General features: G+C 48.2%; 1 protein-coding gene across 1 annotated transcript; it reads left to right on the plus strand.

The window, feature by feature from the left end:
- Positions 1-152: 152 nt before the first annotated feature.
- PLS3 (plastin 3) lies at positions 153-9,063 on the plus strand. Its single transcript, XM_015832451.1, has 15 exons — positions 153-234; positions 745-908; positions 1,778-1,907; positions 2,577-2,709; positions 2,837-2,918; positions 3,616-3,781; positions 4,843-4,985; positions 5,449-5,544; positions 6,056-6,251; positions 6,540-6,618; positions 6,737-6,851; positions 7,254-7,387; positions 7,542-7,665; positions 8,252-8,376; positions 8,749-9,063. The coding sequence occupies exons 1-15, from the start codon at positions 168-170 to the stop codon at positions 8,879-8,881; spliced, it is 1,887 nt and encodes a 628-aa protein (XP_015687937.1). The 5' UTR covers positions 153-167; the 3' UTR covers positions 8,882-9,063.
- The last annotated feature ends 3,717 nt before the right edge of the window (positions 9,064-12,780 follow it).

A 12,780-nucleotide genomic window follows, 5' to 3' on the forward strand; every position in this document is an offset into this window, starting at 1 on the left:
CTGGCAAAATGAACCAGTCCCTTGTGTTGCCTCAGTGGATGAATGAATGAATCGTATTGGATATGCACTTGTGTTCCTAATTTATTGGTTTTCTCTCTCTCTCTCTTTCTCTCTCTCTCCCCCCCTCCCTCCTGCTCCTTTTATAGGTGTTGTGTTAATGCACAAAAATGGCCAACGTCACACAGATATCCAAAGATGAGCTAGAGGAACTCAGGGAGGCTTTTTCCAAAGTTGGTAAGTGGTTCTTTTCTTGCCAGCACCAGGCCGGATGCCTTTAGCTTGGACCCATTTCCCAGAACCCCCGTTTGTTGCAGTCATTAACATTTTCTCATCCTTCACTTGTTTTTCACCAGTTGCACCTATTTAGCTTCCAACTTGGATAAAGAAATCGTAATGCTCCCTGTTTGGGAGGCCCAATTCGGATTCTCTGTAGGAAAAGTTGGAGCCTTTAGCACCGAGTTTTTCAGCCCCAGCAGCTTTTAAGACCCAGAGTGGAGCAGGGGATGGCAACTGGCCCCCAATGACTTTGGATGTTGGCCTTGCAGTGGCACAGGGGTCTCCGACCGTGACACCTTTAAGACTTGTGGACTTTGACTCCTGGAGGTTGAAGTCCACAAGTCTTAAAAGGTTGCCTAGGCTGGAGAGCCCTGCAGTAGGGGAGTAAGGAGTGAGGGGGCTGGGGGTCAGACTCCCGCCTTGTCCCTGCTCTGATTTTTCCACCTGTCTCTCTCTTCCACCTGCAAGATCTCAACAGCAACGGATTCATCTGTGACTATGAGCTGCACGAACTTTTCAAAGAAGCCAACCTTCCCCTCCCGGGATACAAAGTCCGAGAGATCATTCAGAAACTCATGATCGACGGAGACAAGAACAAAGACGGAAAGATCAGCTTTGAAGAATTTGTTTACGTAAGGCTGGAACCATCTTGGTCTGATTCCCCCAAACTCTGGACTGCGGCTTTTCCTGTGAGACCACCCAGCTCTCCTTCCCTCAGTCCTCCAGCCGTGCATTTATTCACCCCATTATTCTACCACCCATCGCAGCCATTTTCTGGGCAGAGCTAAAATGTGTAAAGCGATAAAACAACGTTGAAAGCAGCAGAGCAGAGAGAATTGAGCCAGCAAATTGGGGGGGGGGGCTCCTCAGAATAAAGTTATGGTGGGTTAATGCAGGACCTTCTCAAAGGTTCCACCTCTGGCCCCGGTTTCTCAGCTGCTCCAAAGACCCAAAAGAATAACAGACTAACAGAGTTGGAAGGGACCGTGGATGTCTTCTGGTCCAAGAGCCTGCCCAAGGCAGACCTTGCTGCATCCCGGACATACAGCTGTCCAATTTTTAAACTCTCTAGTGAAGGAGCCCCCACAACTTCTAGGGGAAAGTCATTCCACTGCTTAATTGTTCTGTCAGGAAATTTTCCTCATCTCTAGATTGGTTGTCTCCTTGATTAGTAGTGTCCATCTATTACGTCTTGTCCTGCCCTTTAGAGAATAGGTTGACCCCCTCTTCTATGTGGCAGCCCTTCAGATGTTGAAAGATGCTATCCTGGCACCCCTAGTCTCTCAGAAGAGTCTTCAGGATTGGTGTGGGACTCTCCTGCTGCCCAGGTCCTCCTCTCCCAGAACTTATTCTGGGTTGCATCCCAGGGTTATCCTGGTTAGGTAGACTTTGGCCACTGCAGAGCAAGACCAAAACCTTTTTGGGGTTTATCCCGTCCATCTTCAGAGACTTCCACAAGTCCCTCAAGGCCATGAATTAACAGTTGCATTTCTGCTTGCAGCTCTTCCAAGAAGTGAAAAGCAGCGACGTTGCCAAGACCTTCCGCAAGGCCATCAATCGGAAGGAAGGCATCTGCGCCATCGGGGGCACCTCGGAGCTGTCCAGCGAAGGCACCCAACACTCGTACTCAGGTACTGCCTGGGGGCTTCATCTCCCCTTCTGGCCCTGCCAGGCCTGCGACTAGGTGGGCCCTTTCCTGCCCTTCCAACATCTGCCCTGAAGTTCTCACAGCTGCCCAAACTTCTTCTGTAGATCCCACCACACCGATGCCTTTGGTGGCCAAGGTGCCAATGGTTAAACCTGTTTGTTTTGCTCTCCACCTTCCTTGATAGACCCAATATCCTAATATCCATCAGGTCTGTAGTTCTGGTCCTTGGGTGATCTAAAGCAGGGAGAAAGTCTGTCTCAGGATTTTTCTAATACGAGTAGTCCTCACTTTATGAACATTTGTTGAACTACGGTTCAAAATTGTAATGGTTTCTGGCCAAAAAACATTTCGGTTTGAATTGTGCTCATAAGTTCAGGATTATCTGAAGTTCATGCAGTGTTGATCCAGGGGTCCCCAGGGGGCAAGAAGGGTGCGATGGAGGACAGGGTATTGCAGTGCAAACCCCAAGTCTTCGACTTCAAGGGGAGAACTGACACAGAGTCTCCTATCTATTCTCTTGCCTTGGCAAACTGTTGTACCCCCTCCCACGCTACCCTCCCAGGTGCCACTGGGGGGCTTTGAGCTGCAGCGTTGGTGGGTTTCCCCACTGGTGTCACTTGAGTCTTAATCTCAGAGCTTCTTTCCACTTTAGAGGAAGAGAAATACGCCTTTGTGAACTGGATCAACAAAGCTTTGGAAAACGACCTGGACTGCAAGCATGTCATCCCCATGAATCCAAACACGGACGATCTCTTCAAAGCCGTTGGGGACGGGATCGTCTTGTGGTGAGTCCTCTGCTCTGGGACGATGCCCTTGGCAGGAGGTGGGCAGGAGAAGCCCCCGTGAAGAGGTAGGCTGTTCTCGGTTCTCTCTAACTCCAAGGTGTTCATTTTCCTTCTTGCTTCCTCGTAGTAAAATGATCAACCTCTCTGTTCCTGACACCATTGATGAACGAGCCATCAACAAGAAGAAGCTTACCCCATTCATAATTCAGGTGGGGGTCCATTGTTTCCCAGGTCTTCTCTCCCCGCAGCTTAAATAATGCTGGATTTGTTCATTATCCAAGGGGGCGGCTAGGAGAGGAGATGGGTTTTGTTTGCTTTAAATTATTAAAAGAGGCTTTTGTGCCGTCTCTTTGTTGGACATTGAAAGCAGAACCTTTCCCAACAATAGAGATGCTGCTCAGTAAATATTAATTGCGTTCAAAGAGGAAGATGAACCAAGGCTGCATTTGGCATCTATTCAAGTGGAGAAACTACCAGGAGCTTTTCAATTAGATCCCCCTCTCTCCTCTCCTTCTGCCTTGGCTCTCCCCCCCCTCTTTCTTTCCCTCTTTCTCTTTCCTCCTCCCTTTTTCCTTTCCTCTTCCATCTTTCTTCTTTTCCCTCCTCTCTTCCTTTCTTGTTCAGTTACCAGCATCTCAAGCCTTATCTTGCTCTGGCAGTGAGAAAGCTACCCGTTTCTCTCTTGTTTTCAACTTGCTATCTCTCCGTTCAAGGTTTGCGAGGCGGGGAATTTTAAATATTTTGATTCGGAGAAGCACTGGTTTGATGCCTCTCATTGGGGTGGGGGGTGGGGGGTGGGGGTTAGGAAAAATCCATGGCCTCTGTAGACGTCATCGTGAACTGGCCTGAATCGCATAGCCTGAGGACTGCAGATGACTTCCTATTAAAAGACTTCTTCATTTGCAGGAAAACCTGAACTTGGCTTTGAATTCTGCTTCCGCCATCGGGTGCCACGTGGTCAACATTGGGGCAGAGGATTTAAGGGAAGGGAAGCCCCATCTGGTTCTCGGCCTGCTCTGGCAGATTATCAAGATTGGCTTGTTTGCAGATATTGAACTCAGCAAAAATGAAGGTGAGGGAAGCCCACCTGGGCCTCTGCTGGGCGGTTGTTCGTGCCAGTGGCTGGGTGACGGTGCCCGCTTCCACGGCTGGTTGCAGAGGGCCCTGAACGGGTTGGAGCACGGTTGGACTAGCCTTTGACTGGGGAGAGTTGAAGTATGGGATAAACATGCAACGGCGTGGTAAGAGAGCTGGGCTGAACTGTGCAAGGAATGGGGCATGCCAGCAGAATGCCCACACACTAGTATTTTTCAAACTTGGCAATTTTAAGAGGTGTGGACTTCAACCCCCCAGAATTCCCTAGCCAGCACGAGGAATTCTGGGAGCTGAAGTCCACATAAAGTTGCCAAAATTGAAAAGCACTGGTCTAAATAGATATTTAACCCTCAGTTAAGCCAAAGTATTTCCTAAACGCGTTAGCTCAGAAGTGCATCTCATTTCTTTCTAGGTAAGAATAGGATTACAAATTTTGTTTTCCAAAGGCCAGAGCTTTTGGCCAGAGAAGTTGGGCTCCCGCCCTCTTAGAATACCAAAATAGATGCAGGCTCTCTTGGCCACATCTAATAGACTGCTTCTCATAAATTAAAACCCTTATTTGACCTTATTTTGGTTTCATAATCCAGCATAATAATAATAAAAAAGAAAAATATCTGCCAAGGACTTAAAAAAGCCTCAAAGTCATTCATTTGCTTCCCTTGTAAATAAAGCTAGAGATCCAATCTAAGGATTAGGATTTAGCAGAGGCAATTTTTAAAGAACCCTAATAAACCATTTAGTGTTTAATTGGCTCCTCCGGATAGTTTTGAGAGGCAGGCAGCATCCTCCTTGGTCAGAGAATTGGGCCAGGACCAGAGAGACCCACGGGGTGACTTTGGGCCAGTCGCCCTCTCAGCCCTGCCCTCCGCCAGGGTTGCAGCCGTAGGGATCCACGGAAGGGACCTCGCCACGGAAGCCTCTGTGACCTCCCGGGGCACGAGAGGGTTTGCATCTACTGAAGAGGCCAACGAAGTATGTTCCCTGGGGAGGGTGAACCGTGAACTGGAGGCCTGAGACTTCCCTCTCTCCCCTTCTCAGCTCTGGCTGCCTTGTTGTGTGATGGAGAGACTCTGGAGGACCTGATGAAGTTGTCCCCAGAAGAGCTTCTCCTGCGATGGGCCAACTACCACCTGGAGAGCGCCGGGTGGCACAAGATCAACAACTTCAGCTCCGAGATAAAGGTATTGGCGGTCTCGGTGGGAGTTTGTCCAGGCAAGTCTTTCATTTGGGGAAGGGAGCCCGGAGTTGAATGCTCCTCCAGGGAGTTTGCTCTGGATGGAGCGGCTGGCATCCTTAGCCTTCTCTCAGTTGAAATGATTGTCCATCTAACCTTCTTAATTCTCTTCTCTCCTGTGCTGTCTGGACTCTCTCTCTCTCCCCTTTGGCTTTTTTTATTTTGATTTTACAAGCTTTCCGACTTCCATAACTCTGTTAAGGTACAGGAACCGTTCCTACTTCTGACTAACGTATTACGTTGCACGGGATTCATAACGTTGGGCTGAAAAAGCTCAGCTGCTTCTAATGCAGCCTTTCTCAATCCCAGGCTGGCTGGGGAATCCTGGGGGCTGAAGTCTGCCCGTCTCGGAATTGCTGAAGTTGAGAGACCCTGCTCTAATCCCCTTGGTCTGATTCTGCCTCCTCCAGGACTCCAGAGCCTACTTCCATCTCCTCAACCAGATTTCCCCCAAAGGACAGAAGGAAGGAGAGCCACAGATCAACATCAACATGTCAGGCTTCAGTGTGAGTAGGGGTCTTGGTGGCCTGCTGGGAACCTTGGAACCACTATTCTACTAATCCTCAACACTCAACGATGTCTGTGGCCAACATTTGTGGTTATCAGAGGATGCTTTCCAAGTTACCCCATTGTCTTCTGGTTTCAAGCATTCACTCTACCAAGCAGCGCTTAGGAATGCTTCACCAGGGACCCTCTGGCTGATTTTCGCTCTCAGACTGCATTGCATTGTTTATTTGAAGACCTCGTAGAAGGAGAGCCACGCTAGTCCATGGTGGTTCTCTTCACTGGGAGCTCCTCCTGTGAAGAGCATCCCAAGGGGGGGGGGAAACATCCAAAGAAACAAGATGGCAGCCTCAGAGCCTGATCACGACTGCCATCTTCAGATTGCTGTGGACACCCCCCCTCCCCCCGCCTTCCGGATCTCAGAACCCACCTTTGAAAAGACTTCCTCCCAAGGTGGCGGCTTCATCTAACCCAACGTTAGAAAGTAGCCTCTGTGCCATTCCTTCCCTGTAGGAGAAAGATGACCTCAAGAGGGCCGAGTGCATGCTCCAGCAAGCGGATAGGCTGGGCTGTCGGCAGTTTGTTACCCCAGCAGATGTTGTGAGTGGCAACCCGAAGCTGAATTTGGCCTTCGTGGCCAACTTGTTCAACAAGTACCCAGCCCTCACCAAGCCTGAAAACCAAGACATTGACTGGACGCTGCTGGAAGGTGAGAAGTTTTTCTTTCTGTGTGATTAATGGAAGGGTGGCTGAGAGAGAAAGAGAAGGAAGGAAGGAAGGAAGGAAGGAAGGAAGGAAGGAAGGAAGGAAGGAAGGAAGGAAGGAAGGAAGGATGCTGACTTTTGGTTGCTCTTTGCATCTTTGTGTCCTGAAGATTTCTTCTCCTTCTTTCTTGGTTTAGCATTTTTAGAACATTTGTTTGGTGTCCATAATGTCGTCTGTCTGTCTGTCGAGAAGCAAATGTAGATTCCTTCAATAGCGACTCTTTGTATCTTAGGTGAAACCCGTGAAGAACGCACGTTCCGCAACTGGATGAATTCTCTTGGCGTAAACCCTCACGTCAATCATCTCTACGCGTAAGTCTGGCTTTCTTTCAGGAGGCATGACCGAAAGAGGCATGACCAGGATCCCATCCGTCAGGTATTTTTTGAAGACTAAACTTCTCAGTGAGCAGATTTCTGTTTTCTCTTTCAGTGACCTGCAAGACGCCCTGGTGATTTTACAGCTCTACGAGAAGATCAAAGTTCCTGTCGACTGGAACAAAGTCAACAGACCTCCATACCCAAAACTTGGGGCAAACATGAAGAAGGTGCTGGAGCCTGGTTGTTTCTAAACCATGCCATTTTCAGTTCAGTTCGGGGAAATCCTGTTACTTTAGCCCAAGTTGTTAAAGCAGTTCTGGGTGCTGCCCCAAAGCAGATAGCCTTCTACCTGACGCCCACCCCTCACTCCACACGGGATTGGGCCAAAGAGTGGATTCCTCTCTGCGAAATGAGAGCCTCTCCTCAGGGGCAAAGCCCTTGCTTGGCTTGTAGAAAAGAGCAGCTTTGGGGCACTTCCAACTCCAAGGTCTTCTAGCAAGGAGGGGTGAAAAGAAGACCACCAACGTATAAGGCAGCTGTGATCTCCCTCCCTCCCTCCCTCCCTCCCTCCCTCCCTCTCTCTCTCTCTCTCCATCATTCCCCCAATTTCCTTCTGTCTCACCAAACAGCTGGAAAACTGCAACTATGCGGTCGATCTAGGAAAGAATCGAGCCAAGTTTTCATTGGTTGGCATTGGCGGGCAGGATCTCAACGAGGGGAACCCGACCCTCACCCTGGCTCTAGTCTGGCAGTTGATGAGAAGGTATGCTTGCACCCATGCCACTTAGTCCAAGTCACTGGAGGCTCACGTTCTCCACGAAAAACCTACATTTCTAGGGGTTCAAACACACCTAGCAGGTCCCTTAGAGACTTTCCCCAGTTTCTGTGTGCTGAGTAACTGTGTCTCCTTTGCCCAGATACACTCTGAATGTTTTGGAGAACCTCGGAGACGGTCAGAAAGCAAATGATGACATCATTGTAAATTGGGTGAACACGACCTTGAAAGAAGCTGGGAAATCAAGTTCTATCCAGAGCTTTAAGGTGGGTAATGTTGTCTGTCTCTTTGGATCTTGTTGCCACAAAGAAGCCAACTTGTGACCAGGAGTACAAGTGGAGTGGATGAATTGGGGGAAACAGATAGATGTTGCTACTTAGAGCAGACTCTACAAAAGTGTCCTCCCAATTCCAGCAGCTGAATTTTTAAAGGTTTACTGAGCATCTGAAAACAACGGACTTTCGCAATAAAATAATAATTAAGAGTTTTTTGCTCCTTTACCATAATAGTCTTTCTGGCCATCTTTAGATAGCTGTCTTGTTTCCAGAAAGCAAAGCAATCAGGCATTATTGAAAATATTTATCCTGGACGCCACCAGAAAAAGTTCTGTATCTTTGCTGGCAGAAAAAGATGTCGGTTGTACTTTGTACAAACCTTATAAATCCATAGTTATACTGTAAATCCACACCACAAATCTGAGCACTGCTCCAAGCGGGCCAGAGACATCACTAATTGACCAGTTCTTCTCCAGCGACTGGGTTCCGCCGTGTTCTCTCTCCCCCTTTAAAAAGGGTGGTGTCCATCTGATGCGTCCACCCTTTTCACTGATGTGACCCTCGTCTTTCTCTCCAGGACAAAAGTATCAGCAGCAGCCTGGCCCTGGTGGATTTAATTGATGCTATTCAGCCCGGCTGCATAAATTATGACCTGGTGAAGACAGGCGACCTCTCCGAGGAAGACAAGCACAGCAATGCCAAGTGAGATGCCGGACTTGGTTGCCCTTTCAGCCTCCCTCTGGTGCACGGCTGGTTCAGACAGCAGGTTTATCCCAGGTTGTGGAGGAAGCCATCGTCAGTGGCCATGCCCGAGACTTGAGCCATCGCTAGCTGTAGCCTGCAAGCCATAAGAGCTGGGCTCACCTGTTCTCGATTCAAGGGAAGCCAGTTGGACCCCCTCGCCTGGGATGTCCCTCGCCAGGGCTCTGGGGGAGGTTAACCCATCCTGCTCCATTTATCCCCATGGGAGTTCGATGGGCTCAGGGTTCAGGTCCAGCTCTGCTGGGGTGCGTGCAATTCTCTTGTAGATCGGACCTTGCCAGATCTGAAGGTGCCTCTCTTTCCTCTCTCCAGGTACGCCGTCTCCATGGCCAGGAGGATTGGTGCCCGCGTCTATGCCCTGCCAGAGGACGTGGTGGAGGTGAAGCCCAAGATGGTGATGACCGTGTTTGCCTGCCTGATGGGCCGAGGGCTGAAGCGCGTTTAAAGAGCAAAGACCCCCAGCCTGCCCTCCTCCCCACCCCCAGCGCAGATGCCCGACTGAAGTGCTCTGCTCCGCTTCCAGAAAGGTGGACTCTCTTTGGCCGAAGGACTCTCCATTGGGCTTGGCAACCCAGACCCGGAGAGGCCTCGGAGAGGGGACGGGAACCAGTCCAGCCACCTCCCTCCCTCCTTTCCTTCCTTCTTCCCTTCCCCAGAAATTTCAAGGTTGCATCTCCTCAAGTGCCCAAGGGAACAACAATCCGCACTCATGCCGGTGGCCGGCACACCGACCAAAGCTTTCTTTCCTCATCCAGAGGGGCAGTTTTTGGGAGAGTTGCCCGTCGGGGGATTGGCCTTAAGGCTCCCGTCTGACTCTCCTGTCCTGAAAGGATGAAGGAAAGGAAAGAAAGTTTCCTTTAAAAAAAAAAGGAAGTTTCTAGAGGTTCAAGGGTTTGAGATGGGCTTGAGTTTTTGTTTTTTTTTAATTTAACCTGCTGTTCGGTCATGGGTGCAAATGCAGCAACATTTTTAAGCCACACCTTAAAAGGAAACAAAACAAAAACCACTTAGTAGAAATCATACAAGTTAGGCAAGATGGCATAAAGGCTCTTATTTTAAATAATTTATCCTGCCGCTGGAAGCTAATTTGGCACACTCCGTTCTTCACGATTTGGTCACAGAGAGGGAGCCGTGCCACTGGAAGTCTTAGGCGACACCCCAACTGTCTCTCACTTTCAGTCCTCCTCCCAAAGGACTAGAAACTTGGTTTGGTTCTGATTTCAGTGGGAGTTTCCCCTTTTGGGAAGTGGCATTTGGTGCCCAGCTGCCCCTTGTGGTGTTCCTGTGGACCGGTGGCACAGGGGCTGCTCTGCACCTGGTCGGGTTCAAGTGGGTGCAGTCCGAACGGCCGGTGAAAGGGTACTTGCCAAGCTCAGTCTTCCGGCAGCCTTCTGAAGCCATGGTGCTGCTCTTATTTGCCTTTACAGCACAACAGTGTTGTTGCTTCCCTTTTCCGACAAAAGCACAACAGGTTTTCCTTTGTGCGAGTTTTTTATTTTCACGTTACTCATTTTTATGCAAGGTACCATCTTCAAAGGTTACCGCCTTGCCTCAGCTTAACTGAACCCAGAGAACCGAATTGATGCAATTTTTATGTGTTGCCTTGGTTTGTTTTGTATTTTGCCTGGACATATTTTTTTTAAGTTTTGGTTTTTTCTCCAAAAACTGCATGTAAACCGTTTTTTTAAAAAGAAAAAAAATAAGATATTTAAGTTGACATGAGCTGTTTGTTACAAACTGTGTGAGAAGGGTGCCACAGGTGAGACCGGACCCATTCTGCAAAAGGCAGGGACTAGTAACTTGAAGAGCAGAATGTGCCGAGATTAAAGAAACTATTTTTTTATAAATAAAAGGAAAATGTTATCGCCAAAGAAAAGACTTTTATCCATAGGAGCAAGTATATTATGGCTTTAGCAAGCTGTTAGCTACCCCTGAGATCATCTTGTTACATATTCACAGCCTTGGATTATGGTGACAAAGCAGTTGATGATGAAATAAAAATGGTTTATAAACCTGACATCTGGATTTCTTTCGCAAAACCTCTTTGAAATTCATCTCTGGCTTGTAATCCTGGCTTTGACAATGGGGGTCTTGGATGTCTCTCCATTAAATCCTCCTGCTTCTCCCATGGGCCAGAGCCATCTTTTCTTGTCAGTCATTTGAGGGATTGAAATCTTTTAGTCATTAAAAAGAATATAAATCGGGAGTGTCCAACTTTGGAAACTTCAAGACCTGGGACTCCAATTGCCGGAATTCCCAGCCAGCCTTACCAAGGTTGGACACCCCTGATACAAATGGAATGGGAATAAACTCACCACCCCTTCGCATCCGCCGCTGTCCACATTCAAAGCCAGTTTGCATAATGATAGTTTATTAGTTAAATAACTAGGGGATAGGCTTGTGACAACACGTTTTGCCTTGTGTGTTTCACTCACACAATGCCTAGATTCACCCAACAGCTAAACCAGAAGCCTATCTGTTGGGTGGGAGGGATAAAGAACATAAAAAAGCCCCCCAGCAGTAAAGCCCAAAATTGCAGAAGGGAGTTAATTATACATGAGTGTAAAAGAATTTAACCATGGAAGTTAATGCAAGAAAAATGAACATGACCCGGTTGGAGTCGCTTTCAGCCATTAGGGGGCGCCCTAAACTTTCCAAATAGATGAGCCAACTCTGGAATTGGATTTAGAAAGTTAAAAGTGTTTTTGTACTGCCCCAAATCTCAGCTGGATGGCCGCCGCGTGGGAAATGTGAGATTCGCAAGGGAGCCCCATCTGGCCTGTGTCAAGCTCCATCCATCCCTGAACCCTCTTCGCTCAGCTCTCTGCTGCTTCCTGCCTTCCCTTCCCCCGTGGCAGCCTCCCACGCCACTCTCTGTGCCAAGGGCAAAGGGGTCTCTCTTTTGCAAAGCAGGCATGGACCCGCCTGGCCAAGAAAAGCCAGCTTAATTTAGCCCACATTCTGAATCGGGTTCGGCAGAAGGTCTGGGCCGCAGCCCGTCTGGCTCGGGGTGGGATTTATCGACCGGTATATCTGTGAGGGAACTTTTTTCCCCAAGCACAATTGCCGATTCGAAAATAAAGATGTTACGTTATTCAAAGCTTTGAGGTGACAAAAACAGTCTCGGGGAAAGAAGTCGGCCTGGGATTGTCTTTCTTCTTGGCTAGAAGTGCTGCAGGCTCTGCGTCTCCAGGATCACTCCCAATAATAACAGGCATGAGAGTAATAAGGCTTGATTGCAAAATGCAAAGGTAAACGCAGTAATTCGGGGCATTTCCCGTAATCAAAAGCATCATCCTAAAAGTAGTTTAGATAAACAATGGGATGAAGAAGGGAAAACACTTCCCAGGACATAAGTTGTTTATGCCACGTGTAGCAGAAGAAGTCCAAATATCACACGATCGAATCCTAGTTTAGGATTTCCCAGATAAAAAATTTCCTGGAAAAACGTTTGCCCAGATTTCACTGATCCAAAGCTGAAAAAAACGAAAGTGCTATTGTGAATTTCTGGTCTGCTTCTTCAACCTCTCGGTTTCCTCAGTCTGCAGAAGCCGAAAGGTTCTTGCAACCTCCGTCCAGGGCCAACCACCGGAGCGCATTCTTCTGCTTTTCCAAGAGGCAACTGGAGTTTCTTTGTTTTTTCCTTGAAGACGTTTCGCTTCTCATCCAAGAAGCTTCTTGGACTGAACTGAAGAAGTTTCGTGGATGAGAAGCAGAATGTCCTCAAGGAAAAAAACAAGAAAGTCCAGTTGCCTCTTGAAAAAGCACCTTTGGGACAACCGAGACCTGGATGATGGAGAATCTCCATGGACGTTCTTCTGCTTTCTTAGAAATTCTGAGCACAAACTTGCCGATGCTTTTTCCACTGGGATCCCACAAACAGGACTTGGCACATCAACAGTCTTCAGCGGCGGAGCCTAGCTTGATCATCTCAGGAGAACATTTTGAAAGGGTGCTGCATGGAAACTTCCAGGAAAGAGCATTTTAGTCCATCTTGCTGCCAAAGCCTAGAAAGTGTGTTTTTGTTTAGACATTTCTGCTGAACGAGAAGCCACCAGAGGATGAAGGATTCTGTTGGAAGATCTCATAGATTTTTTGTAAACCTCTTTGCAGTGAATTATCTTCTGTCATACCTCATGACTAACCACATCGTTTGGCCGAGGGGAACACAACTCTCAATTTGTGTCATGTTTTGTTCACAGCAGGAAACGGGGCCAGCTCCACCCTCCAAGCGTTGGGTAATTAGTAAATTTAGAATGGCCTAAATTCTGTGCATCGGGACCCAATTCATCAGCTGCAAAAGCTGTTTTTCTCTATTGACCACTATTTTCCATATGGATGAAA

This window comes from Protobothrops mucrosquamatus, unplaced genomic scaffold (assembly GCF_001527695.2).
Source record: "Protobothrops mucrosquamatus isolate PMUCROS unplaced genomic scaffold, P.Mucros_1.0 scaffold4, whole genome shotgun sequence".
NCBI lineage: Eukaryota > Metazoa > Chordata > Lepidosauria > Squamata > Viperidae > Protobothrops > Protobothrops mucrosquamatus.